This window comes from Chenopodium album, chromosome 9 (assembly GCF_948465745.1).
Source record: "Chenopodium album chromosome 9, dcCheAlbu1.1, whole genome shotgun sequence".
In the NCBI taxonomy this organism is placed as follows: Eukaryota; Viridiplantae; Streptophyta; class Magnoliopsida; order Caryophyllales; family Amaranthaceae; genus Chenopodium; species Chenopodium album.
The window spans coordinates 61,427,909-61,445,903 of NC_137842.1; the positions used below are offsets into that span (position 1 = coordinate 61,427,909).

The 17,995-nt window shown below is 35.3% G+C and overlaps 1 protein-coding gene across 2 annotated transcripts; it reads right to left on the reverse strand.

Moving 5' to 3' along the window:
- Positions 1-11,697: 11,697 nt before the first annotated feature.
- LOC145560037 (protein FAR-RED IMPAIRED RESPONSE 1-like) lies at positions 11,698-15,735 on the reverse strand. Of its 2 annotated transcripts, none has more exons than XM_081621293.1 (3): positions 13,762-14,083; positions 12,147-13,341; positions 11,698-12,066 (listed from the first exon to the last, which is right to left on the reverse strand). In XM_081621293.1, exons 2-3 carry the CDS (start codon positions 13,049-13,051, stop codon positions 12,000-12,002), a joined length of 972 nt encoding a protein of 323 aa, XP_081477419.1. In that variant the 5' UTR covers positions 13,052-13,341; positions 13,762-14,083; the 3' UTR covers positions 11,698-11,999. The 2 variants fall into 2 exon arrangements, with proteins under 2 accessions (XP_081477419.1, XP_081477418.1); XM_081621292.1 differs by lacking the exon at positions 11,698-12,066 and adding an exon at positions 15,513-15,735 and having other exon boundaries at positions 13,058-13,341; positions 13,762-15,093.
- Positions 15,736-17,995: the final 2,260 nt, after the last annotated feature.

Consider the following 17,995-nt stretch of genomic DNA (forward strand, 5'->3'; position numbering starts at 1 on the left):
TCATTACGAGCCAGGTTACTTCAGATCACCGATGAAGGAATGTTCAACCCTAGCCTAAAAATTCGAGTACGGATCAACCCAAAGGGCTTACAACATACAACATTTTTTTAGTTGGTTAATATTTTGCTCACTTTTAAAAATTTCTAATATTTCAAGTTTACTTAGTTATTTTTTTAATAATTTTTGTACTCGAACATTTTTACTAATATTGTTATTAGACATTACGTACCTACTACATTATTTAATTTTGTTTATCAATTATATATTTTAACATTTTTATCTTTAAATATAATTTTAAAAATCCGGACATCGCACGGACTCAAAACTAGTAGGATATAATTTTCTATACACTCTAATTATAATAATAAAGAGTATCTAAAATACCGACCTTTATTCAAACCTATAAAAATCTTATTATAATAATTTTTAATTTTTTATTTTAAATAAATTCCTTGACTTCTAATGGATTTTAACTTTCAAATATCATTAAAAAATTTATCACATCAAGAAGCCAATCTTGCAATAAAAAATAAATTAATTACACAAGTATTGCAATAATTTATAATACTATGTACGTGAAATAACATAATTAAATGGTGTATAGGAAGTTAATAACATACATAGGCACTAAGTTTTGACCTGTTTTGTTTTGTATTTTTTTTTAACTGTTTAACTAATTTTATTTTATTTTATTTTTATGATTGTAGAATGTAGTTGAAATTAATTTTTGATTGGTGATTTGTTACGAATAATGTGACTTTCCCTACTAATGTTTTTTTGAACTTAATTTGTAATAATTGAAACTACATTAAGTGGTAATTGATCTTGTACTGTCTACAACTATGCAAATATGCATTTTGATTTACAATATGAATGACCATTTACAACGGATCAACTCTCTATACCTTGGCTTAAATGACCATTTACTATTGCTTAAATGACCATTTACAACTGATGAACTCTCTATCTAGATCAAACCGTAGTTCGTAGAACCGTAACCAATTTTTAACCATTTCCCGATTTTAAATGTATCAAAAGTCACCCTTTATAAAAAGAAAAATAAAATAGAGTAAAAACAATTTTTATTTCTCCTCGGGAAAAAATAAATCAACATTAAAAAAAAAAAAATTAAATTGGAGAATCTAATTTGAAAAGTAAATTTGTTGACATGCCCCTACATCTCCTTCTTTAAGTATTTACCTTCACTCTCTGTTTCCTTCACAAACTACTAACTCCTTCCCTGTTTCCTGATTACTCTTTTTCTTTCTTATCGCCAATCTCAATTACCACCCTCAAAGTTTAACTTCACCATGGCATCCACCTACCCCACTGGCTTCTACCCAGCTTCCATGGAGGAAAATTCCACCTTTTATTACTTTGAATTGAACCGCAACCCCGTGCCTGAAATGAACTTCAACGACTTTGTGTATTTCTACAGTTCTACTGGTCGCTTCCGCAGAGAAGTTGTTGGAGACCAAGAGCTACGAGACATTGTAACTAAACCAGAGGTGAATCAACGCATGCTGAACAACCTTCTGATGGTGAATGAGGAAGGGGTTGTCTACCCAGCCCACTTACCTAACATTGCTGATGTTGTGGGCCGCACCGACGTCCAGGCTGTAATTGTGCAACTCGAGCAGCAACCTGCAATACAGTATGAAGGGACTAGCAAAATAATTCCCAAACTGTTGATCAACTTGGTAGATCCGAAGCCTGTAATTCCAAGGGCTGGACCTATCTACACTATGAAGATGCATTCTACAAGCACTCATTTTGGGTCATACTCATACTGTGTTCAGTTCTTGAGGGTAATATTTTATTAACGATGAAAATAACTTTAAAATAAATAGAGTATGCATTTGATTTACCCTATTTTAATTGTTGCGACTGAAATGATTTCTTAAGTTTTTTACCCTGCATTTATTAAATTTTAGTGTATTTTTATGGCTTGTTCAGGTTGGATGTGTTATGTCCACACTCAATTTCTCTGTTTTCTGTCACAAATTAATAGAGGATGATCCATCCAGCCGCTCTCAAGGGGGTAAGGCTGCAGCCAGAGCAAGAACCTGGAAGCAAAGCACTGGAGGAAGGATCTTCAATTGTTCTCTGGAATGTCCGTAGACTAACAAGGCCCTCATTCACACCCCACTTTCGTGAAATAGTAAGCACACATAATCCAATCTTAATCATCCTTACCAAGATTGGGGCAGCATCAGTAAGTTCGAAAAGGGTCCTTGGAAATCTGGGCACTACAATGTGCTGGAAGGTTGATGTTGGTGGGGGACTGCTCGGAGGGTGTGTTGAGCTATGGGACCCACAAGGGTGGCTGCAACTGTGACTGTGGCTGAAAACCCCAATATTGACCTCCATTTAATTGGCTGTGTGGCTCCGGTTGTGTGTTGAAGTGCAGTCCTATATGTATCAGGGAAGATGATGTTCTTAGTCTATGGTTCAGAAGTTTAAGTTGTATTAGTTTATGTAAGCCTAAGTGACATGGTGTCACATTTTATGTAAGCCTAAGTGACATAGTGTCACATGTTATGGACTTGTTAAGTTTTAGACTTTAAGTTGATGTGCTGTATAATTATGAAATCACTATTATCAAATCTTAAAATTTTAATCACTTGTCTTTAAAAAAGTTTAACATGTACAAATTATGATATATTGGTAGGGTTTTGTATTAACCCCAACATAACGATCGCGTTTCCCACCGGAATGGCATTGGGGGGAATGAAGAATCGTATGTTATATTGTCGAGTATTACTTTAATTATTGATGATCTATTAAGGTCGAATATGTTGATACTGGACCATTCTAATCCAAATTAAACCATGTACAAAAGCAAATTTGTTCAAAAATAATGTGTTTGTATCTAACACCGTAATTACATAAAACCGAACAGTAATATCAATATTAAAATAACCCAGTACAATGTTTTTTATGTGTGTTTTTTTTTTTTTTTTTACAAAAAAAAAAAAGCCTCCGGTATACTAACAAGTTCTCATTAAAATCTAACACATGAAATGTTACGAAGTTAAGAACTTAAGTCATTACATCTTTGATAACAATTTCAAATTTCACCTATGTAAATTAAAAAACATCATTAAAAACAAAGTAAAATAATTTTATAAAAACAATAAACATCAGCGGTTATAGGAGATCAACGGCTGAGATCATTATTTGTACTTACACACTATCGTTCTCTGCACAATAATGGGCGACATCAACAAAATGATGAAGACTCTAGATATCGAGCCTGGTGAAAAGAAGTTGATACAATTACATCCGTACAAAACTACATTATAGTTGGATAGGTAGTAACCAACTACTACTAAATCTAATCATGGACAGTAGGGTCTCCACTCATACCAGAATCATGAGACCACTGTGCGTGAAGATCCCAGCTAAATTGCCTCCGACATCACAGGTCAGGTAAACGGGTCGATCGTCTGAAGAGGGCTGTGTAAGAAGAACAATTAATTAGCTCAGTTATAATTGACACTGTATAATGAAATACAAATAAATACTTGTTAAACCATATGCAATTACCACAATTTCAGCTCCAAGTGATAAACCCCGTCTAGTAGATGACCTTGTGTAGAAAAGCGGACGGCTGGCACAATTCCAAAACAATGCAATACCTCCGTTTTTGTTACTAGCTGGGGTTAGAATAGAGTAATCCCCGCGTAATGCGAGTCTTACTTATGATAGTTTGTTGGAATTTGCACGATCTTCGGTCACGATTACAAATAGAGGCTTGAATCTCTCATATAGCCTGTTAAAAGTTTCAATAAATGCTGGATTATGTATACCTTCAGCATTCCAGCAAATCACTGATTCCCCCTCAGCAAAAGTTGCCCATTCCTCGTCACCCATCTGAGCCCTTCCGTTCAACCGAACCTTGTAATACCCAGTACCTGTTTGACCTTCGCCTTCAGATAACCACGAGTAAACATTTAACTTCACCATATCAGTTGAGCGCTGAAGACTTAATACAGTAATGGCCTTTGTGCTACGACCAAATGTGACACATAACCCTTCGCATGGCAGGGGAGATGGTTCAATGGTTTCTGGGTTGGATATTGGGTGGTAATTTAACTGATTAACGAATTTGGTACGTATTTGATTCATGGTTAGTCGTTGCTAATGTAAGTTGGTTTTTTGTTACTTGGTTCGTTACTTTTTTATAACTTGATATGAGCCTAGGTTCATGTGCCGAATAAGACTTTTGTCAGCATTTCCTTCCACAAGAAGCTATCACACACTTGCGTATCTCCGTATGATAAAGTCAATTATTAAATTGATTTGCATTTGAAATTTAAAACCGTAAAACCTTTTCCAAGTGTAATATGAAATTACAATGTTACTATATGTGTTCATTGTGTCTACTTTATTGCTAATGTGAGGCAATAAGTATTAGTTATTGTTTGCTTATTTTGTATTATCCAATTACTATGAAATTAATACCCGTAAAACACATGTTTAACATTAAAAAGCAATAAAATAGCCACCCATAAAACACATGATTAACATTAACAAGCAATTAATTAAACACCCATAAAACACATGATTAGCATTAACTACCATTAACACGTAAAATACACAGACCATAATTTTAACCCAGAAAATACACACACCATAATGTTAATACATAAAATAGCCGACACGTTTTGTTTAAATTTTAAGAGTGCTTAACAAAAGTAACACTTGCACAGTAGGACTTTAATTCATAATTACTAGTACTGTAGCTCCTTTGATAGCATAAGTGATTTGATCCCAAAATGTCAAGCTTCCATACTTCGTATTAGGTTTGTTGGTCCTGCAATAAGTATAACAAGTTAAGGTAATTGTGCATTATTAAGTTAAGCGTGATTGAAATAACGAATAGCTCACCAATAGATTAACATTTAACAAACACTGAGCCCCAGCTGATTGGAAGGTTGATACGCCCCTAATTGACTCCGCTTTCCATACAATAGCCGCTCCACTCGACTATGAAAGAAGAACAGAGTGAGCGAATAGGTAGTTTCCTAGGAGCATGCTCAGCACTTCACTAAGATTGGATACTGTGTTCCTTATCTCAAACAGTATTACCACTTCCGGCCGGTACCTGTCGTAAACCTCATTGAGGTTGTGCATGAATGAAGGGAGTCCTATGTTTCTCGCATTTAAACACACTAAGGTGCTATTTGGAGGAATGTGAGGCAATGTGACCATGGGAGAAGTGCTGTAAGTTTGGATCACAGCAGTATGGTACTTAGGCGACTCATTGTGAAATTGGGTCATCACCATAACATGCAGCACGCATCGAAAGGAAGTGTGGAGGAGAACAACTTGGACAGCATCAGAAAAGCTTGCCATTGAAACACGAAGATCGCCCCCATTAAGTATGAATGGCGGTGGAGTAAGATCAATATTTGGGTACGGATCTATGAGATGCATTAGATAACTAGGGAATAATGTTTCCCTGTGATCGGCAGTCGCAACAGCAAGGTGGTAATTGATAAGACAGTCAAACTCGGTGGACAGAGATGCGCAATCGTAAATACTAGGAACATGCCCAGGTCGACTACGCCCACGACCATCAGTGCGAACCATTCTCAGAGTAGTGCCCTCTTCGAAACCAGCATCGGGGTTAAGAAAAATCCGGTATATAGACTCCCTACAGGCTGGGTATGTTCGCGTGTTAGTCTGCCAATAATACTGATAAGAATTAGGTTCCATTTCTGGTCATAAATTGGGAGTGGCTTGTGGTGGTTTGAAGAATAAAATGTGGGGACTACCATTAGTCGTGCGCCGGTAAACAACCATGTTCTCATAATTATTAAGCAAGATGCGGTGGTGGGAATGAATGAGAGGGTGGATGTTTTTCAATTAAAAGATGGCTTTCCTATATTTAAGTTGAATGGGACCCACATAGTAAGTGTTACTAAAGTGACACATTGGACAATACAGTAAAAATTATCAAGGATTAGGTCCTTAACATTATATCTTTTAATCCAAACCATACGTAAAGTGCAATTTTATACATCTTTTAATCCAAACCATACATGTGTAGAAAGTAGTGATTTAATGTTGTAAAAAAAGTCGTAACTCTATTGTATAGCGGAACTGATCTGAAATTGACCTGAACTGAATTGAACTGAATTTAATTGAACTGTAGTTAAATGAATATTTTCGGGTAAGAGAAGAAAATTAGTAGCTGAGCTGAACTGAACTGAACTAAACTCAACTACACTAAACTTCAACGTAACAGAATAGGCCCTTAACTGAACTTCAACATTACAGAATAGGCCCTTAAGTAAAATTCAACGGTTTAGGTAGGATTAATGATAAATTCATAATCAATTCCATGTAAGAAAATAACAAAGGCTAACTTACTTAGCGGGTGGTTTTTCACGTTTAAAATCCAAACCGATCAAGATTAAAATTCATTTTTGAAATTCCAAATCCAATCCGATACGAATTTCTCTTCAAATTCTTGTATCCAAACTAAAGTTTTAAACCAGTCCGTCGTTCAAATTTTTGTATCCGAATTAAAGTTTAATTTCAATATACTGCGACTTGAATTTCGATTTGGATACCACTATTTATTTTACTATTTATTAGAAAATTTATTTGCCTGTAAAAAAAAGTAAAAGGACAACTTTTTATATGCCCAAAGCACATTATACTTTATCCTTACATACATTGGTAAACACAAAGAAAAATGTGTGCAGACACTCAACCTACTTGATTTGACGATACATACTGCCATGTATGGTTCATATTGGACTTGATCTATTCAACTATGTACTTGATGGTCTCACTTGTATTTGTAATTACTAATACGCATGAAATGTAGTACATATGTGAAATCGTAATTTAGTATCTAATACATAATTTGATGAATTGAGTATATAAAAACTTCCTATTCCGACATTATTTAATTTAAGTGAACAAACTATCTTCATCCTAATCAAAGTATTGTTTATCATTAGTTAAATTATTCATTACATATGAAACTTAAATTAAACATCCAACTTAAAAATCATCCCTTCCTAAATCAGTTCGATCCAAATTGATCTTAAATTATTAGAATATGTCTTGAATTTGATACCGGAACTGAAGGTTACTAGGTGAAACTTAAATTATTTATTAGAATGTGAAACTTTAACTAAATATCCAGCATTAACGTTAATTTATTCTGTTCAAATACATTTCTCCTCTTTGTTCAAAACAAATACATATGATCTTTGATTCTTAGCCAATTCTTAAAATATTCCGTCTAAAGGGTGCAGTCGTACTAATAGATTTGAAAGGGTTAGACCACAGGGTAAGGTTTTAAAGTTTATCATGAATTTTCGTAAGGCAATATATTAATTCAGAAACTTTGTTCTACTCATAGTGGACCGTAACATTGTTGAGTGTGCTACATATGTACTACCTATGTCCTGCATTTATTACAGATTGACAAGACTAAAGATAGAGTGTTTGGGGAGAGGTTCAATGATTTTTTAGCCACTCTATAATTTCCAAAGCACATGCATCCAATTGTAGGGAGTAGTAGGGGTAATTCTTTGGTTTTCAATAACATATTCACCAATTTCAAATTGTTTAGGGGATTAAGTATTCCATTATCTTATGGTGGAATTGTGACATAAACTATATTAAGAAATACTGATAATAAAATGGTATATTGTAAAGCACTTGAAGAATAAATATAGCAGCTCTACTAATTTGTCATATATTTTAAAAATAATATGTTATCGTTAATATATTAATATTAAGTTTAATATATTAACATATTAATATTAAGTTTATTAATCTTGAGTTAATGTGAAATTAATTTTAAATAACTATTAAAAAAAACTAATTATCTATACTAGCATTTTAGTATATTACCAATCCTTTTAATCAATTGCTGTGTTACATGAAGTAATGAACTTAGAAGTACAATCGGAGCAGATATTCAGCATGAAATATGAATAATATATATTAAGGGTGACTTTACGAAAATCTAAGGGTCACTGTACCAAAATCTTCAAGCTTAGCTTTTGTCAGCTGAAACCTTGAAGAATAAATTTTGTCAGCTTGAATACTGAAGCATGCGACCATCAATATAGAGTTTCACACATAAATATCAAGTAAATTTCCATAGAATCAAGTCTACATGTCCGTTGTCAATAACAAAGGTTAATTATAGCTCTTACTTTAGGTCTAAGTTTATGTTTTTGTTACACAATAAGAGCTATGGATATACGATTAATTAATCCGAAATGTCGTTCCAAATAGTACTCAGTTTATACGCATTGTGATCCGAAAAATTGAACACGTCATCAATTAATTAATCACGTAATAAATTATTTTTAAACTTCTAAAATGATTGTAACAATGAATATGAAATATAAATATATAGCTTTAAATTTTATACTATAATTTCAATTAATCTATCATTGAATAAAATTTTGAACTATATCGACTAAAAATTAAATATTGTGTTACGCATTCATTGTCCGAAAAGGAGTAGTTAACGTTGGGTAAGTTATGGCCTGTTCTCTGAAGTTGAGATTAAGTTCAATTCAGTTCAACTCAGTTGGATTCAATTGTACTTAGTTCAGTTCAACTGAATCTCAATTCATTTCATTGAGTTGAATTCAGTTCATAGTATTTGCACAAAGTAAGGAAATGCATGTACAATTTGTTTGTGCATCTACAATTTACCGGTAGCCTTAGGTATTGCTGTAGATATTAGTTAGAAAGTTGATGACCCCTAAAACCCTAAATTAATGTCCTAAACCCAAACCTCCGATCGGACATTAACTACTGCGTTACGCATTCATTGTATCTAAATTTGTACATAGTATTAGGATATTATTATACAAAGAAAATGGACCTACTGTGGTACTAGAATTAACCGTTTTCCTCTAATAACTCTACGGATATTAGGTAGATAGTTGATGGCCCCTAAACCCTTAAATAATGTGGTAAACCCAAACCTCCGATCCAAATTTAATATTGGGTTACGCGTTCATTGTCCATAAATGATTAGTTGACGTTTGGGTTAGTTAATCCTTTGTTACTAAATCATTTGTGCGTATTAATCTGAAATTGTTATACAAACACAATCTAGTTACTATTTTACTAGAATGAACTGATATACTTTATTGGTTTTTCAGTTACACTTAAATAATGCTAATATAAAGAATAAGTTCAGACTATATAAACCGATAAAAAATTAATCTAAGAGTTCATTAGTTAACATGATTTGTTGAAATAACAGTGAAACTAAAAACTTAATTGACTAGGGGAAAAAATAATTACAAAAAAAATTACTTGTTTTGGCGCTCAAATTTCACCAGAGGACCTATCTTATATATTTCGCTGTTGTTAGGCAAGTTCCTCTTACCCAGAAACTTATAAACCCTAGAACTAGTATCCTCCATACTCTAACATAGTGAATACCTACAGAATGGCAAGCAACTCACCAATCTTTGTTCTGGTTGGTTCCAGCTCTACTAAGACTGGTAAATCATCCTCCCGAAAGTTGGCCGCTAAATTCAACCACCGTCGTAGGATTTCTTGCCAGAGTCCTTGCAAAAAATGCTCGTAAGGCCATGAAATTCACTCCAAAAATTATTTTTACGCCTCGTAGCTCTCTTCCACTCTGTAAGCACCACATACCATTCATTCTAAAACAACCTAAAGAGGAACCAAGTTACTCTTCTCCACTGACCCGTAATGATGTCCTTAGACCGGATTACAGGGAAGGTAAACAACCGGTCAAGGTTGTTGATCTGAACGAGGAGACTGTACCAGTTCAGAACGACGTTGTCGTGTTCTCTATCATCCTAAGGAGCCACACCCCCGGTGACGTTGGTGTCATGTACGACATAAGAAGTGATGAAACGTTTGAGGCAATTTTTGAAGACTACGCTGCAAAGATTGACGTGGATTCACACAAAATAAGAGTGTACAAGGGTGCTAACCAAATTCACTCTGATCAACGTCCTACTGAGGTTGGGCTCGACAGTGGAGATGTGTTGTTCGTCGTTGGTCTGGTAAGCATTTTAACATATACGAGTTCAGTTATTTTTTATATTGTGGTAATGCAATCATAAATCATATGAAAACTGCTATACTTTTTCCACATTTGTTACATGTGTATGGTAAATAATTTAAAGTGATTGTTACATTGGGTTTTTTGGTAAACAAAGTCAATAGATTTATAACTGTTTTTGTATTGATATCAGCCTGGGGTGATCAACTGTAACACCCGGATCAAGTGTTTCTTCATCAAAAACACCGGCCACCGTCACAAGGTTAAGCTTCAAGTGCAGAGCAAGTTAGACACGCCTTTGTGCAGGTTATTCCATATCTGGGCTAAGGAGATAAAGGGAGATCCTACAAACTTGCTCATGATGCATGAAGACAAAGTCGTAACCACAGTCGACACCGTTCGGGATGTTGGGATTAAGAACGGTGACAAGGTTGTAGTCCTCCCTAATTACTTTTGAGTCCATGTTGTATGATCCACATTTCACAGTGCCTGGTTTTATTTTGTCTCCAAAAATTGTATTAATGGTGGAACAATATGTTGTGTCTTTTGTCAAAGCTATTGTAATATAAGTCGTAGTGGTGTAGTAACTTTTGTCATGTCCACCTATTCCTAATTAGGTAGTAAACCAGTGATCTGAAGTGGAATTAGCTTTTGCAGTGTGATTTAACATTGCTATGGATCTGTTGATGTAGTAATGGGCTCTATTTATGTAATGGCCTCTCCTAATGTAATAGCCTTTGTTTATGTATTGTTAGTATGTTGTCAAGTTAATGGATTACTGTGTTTGGGTCTATTTCATGTTTTGTGCTTTTCACCAGTTGGTATTTGGTATATTACAAGCTTATAGGGCTTAATGGGCTCAATAGGCCATTACATAGGCGTATTTAAATAACTTTTATGAAATATAGTTGAACTACAACATCAAGCATAATATGTATTCTATTCTAATAGAGTTTAACGAAAATATCACAAATATAAAAATATAATAGAGTTTAACTAAGAATCAAAGGTTGGTATAAAACTGTTTTTTTAATCAACATACCCGAGTACTACAATACGTGTGTAGTCAATTTTTAAATGACAAATCTTATTTCAAAGTTACAATACTATGCTCTCAAATACAGCAAATAAATGAATTGTATTTCATCATAAACTAATGTACTGGTGGAACTACTGTATGTGGTGTCTTTATGTTGTTACAAACTTAGAATTCTCAAGAGCAACCATCAAAGGTATCTGGACGTATAGATCATTGATGTGGCAACACCATCAACATGTTTATTTTTTTTTTTAAAAAAAATTAAGCACTTATGAGACTTGTCAATGTCTATCAATATATCAATATCTATGATGGGCCTAATAACAATTACAAATCAAAGTGTTTTGGCCCAGTACAGAAAACCACTAAATAGAGAATATGTGTGAAGAGATTTAATTGAGAGTGGACTTGTTTTTGGAATTGTTGGACCAGTTCATAACCTAGTTAAGTTGGATTGGACCAGGAATTGTTGGACAAGTCCAGAAAACAAGTACTTGACTATGGACATGTGTTTTAAAACTTGAAAATTGCAAAAACATAGCAACGGAATGTCAACAATTGAGATAGGAATAGCAAAATAATAAATACAAAATTACAGTTAACCATTGAGTTCCTACTACAAAATTACATTAATACTACGGTGACCATGCCACGTCGTACGCTAAAATTTAATATAGTTCAACAAAAGAATCAGTACAGGATACCTTCATCTATGGAGGTCTGATTTAAGTTAATATAGTTCAACAAAATAATGCCAGGTGGACTGCAAAAGGTTGACATTTATACAACAACAAAATCCCAAATACTGAATATACCCAGAAAATAGGTGCTGTGTGTGGGATGACACTAAACAACCGAGTAACACGAATCAAAACTCAAAAGATCGATCTGATACCTCACCAGAATCATTCATGTCTTCGATCAAGTCAGGGTCAATGCAATCCTCATACAACGCGCTAAGTGCCCGTGTTGTTCTCTTTCTTTTTCCCTGCAAAATAATCAAAGTTGTTGTAACACAAATGGAAGAGAATGCAGATACAATAACCAAAAATGAAACTGTGACCTCACCGGTTAATCTTCTGGTTAGTTTGAGATACTGAGGTTTTTTTCTTAATCTTATATCCAGTCTCAGCTGGGCTCTTGTACCTTGAACCTTTTGGCCGGCCTCGAGGTTTCTTGCGTGTCACAGGATCTTTGACATGTATAACCTGTGAGTCTTGCTTATCAACTGAGCAAGGTGTATGAAACTGGGTTGGCATGGTGTTTGATGCAATTTCAGAAGGTGCTATCTGAGAAGCAGGTAATGAAGGAAGTGCAGCTTGCTTTTCAAGGAAAGATTTTCTGCTTTGTTTCACACTGACACGCAGTTGCTGCAGGGTTGAAATAACCATATCAACCGTCTCAATGTCATCAACAGCCGAGGCCTCATCACAAATGTCCTCAAACTCAATCATCATTTTACGATAATGCCTCACTTGGGGAGTTTCCCCAGGATCGTGGTAGGCTACTTTAACACGAGTATGTTTCCTTGGTATGTCTTTCCTCCACCGATCAAGTATATATTTCTTTGGAATATCCAAAACATGGTTGTCCTCAAACACACGTATGGCATGCTTGCACAGAATCCCAAATGTCTCAAATTTCTGGCAATCACAGCACACATCTTTGGTTTCATGATAAAAAACCACAGAGACCCATCGCCGTCTATCTGTAATAACATCCTCACTCATGCCTTCTGGTATTATCCAAACCCTGTCCTCAAGGATATACTCAGTCTTTTGATTACCGATATCACGCCTGACCTTGGGATAACAATACCCCATCCTAGCACACTCTATTTGGAGTTCTTGGAATTTTGCATCCGTGTATATTTTTTGAAAAAGTTTCTCCACTGTGAATCCGCTTACCAACCTGCGAACATATTTGCCACATCTTGCATCGGCATCCAATTCCGATTTGACACGCTTCTCCATTACCCTAGTATATTTCTCCGAAAATTCATGGAGCTTCGTTTGCCTATTCACAAAGCCATAAAAAAAAACTGTTTATACTTTCAACACGCTGTGTTGTCTTCATTCCCGCCCAAAAATGCTCTTTCATAAAGGCCGGAACCCACATATGCCTTTCTTCAAAGAGATCACATAACCAATCATTCTCCTCTAAATTGTACTTCTTCATCAACGAGTTCCACCGGAACTCAAACTCTTCTACTGTGAAACTCTCATAAATAAGAGTCTTTAAGGGGCTCTTAAATTCAGCATAGCTGCCACAATTGAAACAAACAATTCAGTAAACTTGTACATTTCCTCAAGATAACAGTAAACTTGTCCTCCAATCTGTCATATAGGGACAATATTACAAAACCAACCAACATTAATTTAGTTAATCAGACATTCCACATAGCCATACCTAGAAGTATTCCCATTAAAATATCTGGTGTTAATCCTAACATTCCACATAGCCATACCTAGTAGTTTTCCCATTGCAAAATGTTCATTAAAAAAATTTCACAAAACTTCTGGTGTCAATCCTAACATCAAAATTTCCACAACATTTCCACATAATTTCAACAAAACAGTAAGAAAAATAATACCACCAAAAGCAATAACACAAACTGCCGTCAGTCCTAACATCAATCCATAATATATTAAAAAACATAACACTCATAAGTTCATTTACTTACTGTTTGCATTTGCCTAACTTGTCCGAGAATTTCCTTACAATATGCCAAATGCACGATCGGTGACGAGAGGAGGGCATAACTTCAGCCACGGGTTTTCTCATAGCAGTAGCTTGATCCGTAAGGATAGCACCAGGGGGTATGTTGCCCATACATGCAAGCCACTGTTGAAATACCCACCGGTAGGTCTCACAGGTTTCGTGTGAGACAAGAGCACAACCCAAAAGTAATGACTGGCCATGGTGATTAACCCCAACAAAATTTGCAAAAGGAAGCTCGTATGCATTAGTCAGGTACGTTGCATCAAAGCATACAACATCTCCAAATTACTTGTAAGCGACCCGACTTCTAACATCAACCCAAAGAACATCCTTCAGCCGACCTTCTTCGTCAAGCCGATGTGCATGGAAAAAATTTTGGTTATCAGCTTGCATGCGATCAAAATAACCCATCATGGCAGCAGCATCACCTCCTTCCCTTTTCAGTCGCCTTTCCTTATAAACCTCATGTTGGAGGTCTTTCACAGTTGGCAAGTTATCTGCACCCCCCTTCTGAGTGGCCATGCACCCATGGATTTGACTGACAGGTACCCAATTTTCATAAAACTCAAACAAGTTCCTCTTCACATTAGAAGTATACTTCTTCATCCGATATTCCTTCACCAATTTCGAACCAGTAGGGGATAAATCATGGGTATGATCAAGTACAACAGTCCTCAATATCCACTCTCCATCAGAATTCACACTAGCATATATTCTAGCCAAATAATAACACTTCTTCGAAGTTCTTTTCCCACGACTCAATTCATTTCCAACAATGTCACCATTCCCTGTTGCCAACGTACCACAAATATCCATAGATTTAGCCCTTTTCTTCGCTTCCCTCCTCGCCCTCATATCGGGGGCACCCCAACACTCACAACGCCATGTAGTTCCCCTCCTCTCCTTCTTGTCCTTTCCCTTAGAGAAGGACCCTGATTGTCTACAAACACCAAATCCATGCTGCTCAGCGTACTCTTTGTAATACATTTCAACATCCTCCCAGCTCTTAAACACGATCCCTTCTCTAGGTGACTCAACTGTACAATAAACGCTAATCTTGTTTGTCGAAACAATAGTCTCCACTGTCTCCAAAGTCTTCACTGGAGATGTTAAATTAAAGGTATGATGCCTCGAAGGTGATGGTTGGACATAAGGTGTCAGGCTATCTAAAGAAGGCCCTTCTACACTATCATCTACAATCTGATGTTCAAACATACTTAACTCATGTTCAGAACCTATCAAGGGATTCACCCGTTCTTCTTCCATAGCATTCAATACAATACACTGACAGTATCTGAAATTATAACAATTACCATAATTATGAAGCAGAATAAGAACTCAAATGCATACAGTACGAGGATAAGACAGTAGAGTAACACTGTAGGTCTGGACTCAATTTACCAATAACCATTCATTCCGCATACAAACAATGTAAACTATCAAATTATAAAAACAATAACAATTGTTTCACCAGTATAAACACCAACTTTCATTATTAAATGAATATAATTATCTATCTTGTTCCAATACAATTTAAAATTTGAGGTTTAGAACACCAATTATAACCATTAACAATAATTTCACACCAAATCAGAATGATGAACATTGATAGTTCTGTAGGTAATAATAAATACAAATTAATCCAAATTTCAAGCAAAATTTCAACCAAATTACAACAGGATACAAAATTAACCCATGGATTGGACAACTTACCTAAATAAACAACCAACCCCAATTTCAATTAAGCTCCACCGATAAGTCGATTTCTTCATAACAAAACATGGTTCCAGCTACTACCAACAACACCGAACAATGATCAAAGGACTGAATGTGCTATTCAATTGGTTTCTCAGATCAAATATCCTATCACATTGGTTTCTCATATCTCCCTATATTGTTTTCTCTCTCTTCGTTTCTTTCAATCAGAAGAAAAGCAAAAAGTAACACTTAATGCCGTCAACTAATCCGTCCACTACACCCTTTTAACCACAACGGTTAAACTTGCCAGCTATAATAGGGTCCAGCTCAGCGTTTCAATTAAACAATGAATATATTGCAAAATGCGTACAACATAATTGCGGAATTGCCATTATATCAACAAAATTTGTTAATATGCGACATCAACCGGGACAAGCTCCTCTTATCTAGTGGTTGAGACAACGCGATTGTTTCAAGGTATCTTTCTAGTTCGTAACCCAAAGATATGCTAGGTTAATCATGTTGAATGTCAATGTGACATTCTCATATCCCATACAACTAACTAGTCACCAAAGTAGATACATTGATCATTGTCAGATAATAGAAACCCTTGATTAGAGTGATTTCCATTGATCAATATTTATAGGGTTACAATGAGAAACCTAATCATATTAGGTAACATAAGATATGTACAGATATCAAAGATAATCTTATACAAAATATATCCTAAACCTAAGATGAGAATATTCTATGGATATTCTCTATTATACCCCCACAGTCGGAGCGGGAGAAAATCGGATGCTCAGACTGGATCTGAATCACGCATTGAGAGGTAAGGATAGTATGGTAACCTATGATCAAAAAGGGAAGTAGTAGACATGTGCCGGTGATGACGATGAGAAGCAACAGCCACGACCTACATAGAGTAGAGATCAGCACTGCTAGGCCGGAGGAGAAGGAGAAGAGCCGCACACAGACTTGGGCTAAGTTGCAGATCCAGAGAAGAAGAAGCTAAGGGATCAAACCATTATTGGGAAGAAGACACTACACTACTACGTGAAATCACAGAAGAAAAACAAAAAAAATTGCGCAAGAAAAAGATTAAATTCCACTGCTTGAAATTAGTCAATTCTCAAAAGAGAAACCTAGGTAGCAAAAATCAATACTCCACAAAGATTCCAGGTGCTGCAACAATAAGAGGAGCCAACTTGATAGCAAAAGAGATGTGCAAAAGTTGACCTTATTCTGGTATACCACCACCAAAACAAAATCTATATGATTAAGTGTAGAAAAACCAATGGGGCAATGTAAGAATCATTGTTGGTCATGAGGAGGTGGAAATACAGTGCGGCACATGGAGTAGGTTGGCAGATATGGTTACTGCCAGTAGTGGGGGGCGGTAGTGTATGCGATTGCCACTAATGATGGAGGCGACTTTCGCGGTTGCTACTATCGATGGGAGGCGCAAGGCTACATAAAGATTTTAAAAAAAAAACTTTGAGAAATTAAAAGAAAAAAAAAATCTATATGTGTGTGTTTGTGGAAGCATAAAAAATTTGTGTATATCCCGCCGGTGGGTTTAATTTTCTAACCCACCGATAGGGTGAGAATTTTTGTATATAATCCCAAGATCTAACCTAAGCTGTGATACTATGTCAGATAATAGAAACTCCTTGATTAGAGTGATTTCCATTGATCAATATTTATAGGGTTACAATGAGAAACCTAATCATATTAGGTAACGTAAGATATGTACAGATATCAAAGATAATCTTATGCAAAATATATCCTAAACCTAAGATGAGAATATTCTATGGATATTCTCTATTAATCATATTAATTGGTGTGACCATTATGAATATGTCGCGTATAGTAAGTAACTAGATAAAGATTGAGCTACATATATTCGTTCTTGATTTTGTGATTGATCGATAATTTGATACATATCATATAAGCTATGGAAATCAAAATTATTAAAATAAAAATCAATCACAAACTATAAAGTACTGGGCTGTCCATCTACTCTAACTCACATAGATATATGTGGCCAAAATATGAGATATTTAATTGATACGTGAAAAAATAATAAAGTGAAGGGTATTATTTAACAATGTTTTTATGTGTGGTATGAAGTAGAGATACGAACTAAGCTAATTGACTTTGCTTTGGTATTGGGTTTTGATATTGTGACCCTTGGGCGAGGAAACAAAGTGTCAAGGTCTCCATGGTTGTGGTCCAAAGGTGTAAAGGTGTTGCCAATCTTTATTAACGAAAGTCATGGTCCTTATCATGGAGGTAAAGTTAATAGAGCTTTTCTTTCTCCTAAATCATAGGATTCAATTTAGGTTATATATTTGTGGTCGCGATTTCATTGATTATAAGCTTGTTTGCAAATGGTGTTTCACGTAATTAGGGTTCTTATATTCTAAGAGAGAGTTTAAGAAATAAAACATCATTTAGATGGTGTTTATTTATTTATTTATTCTTTTGAAGGACCA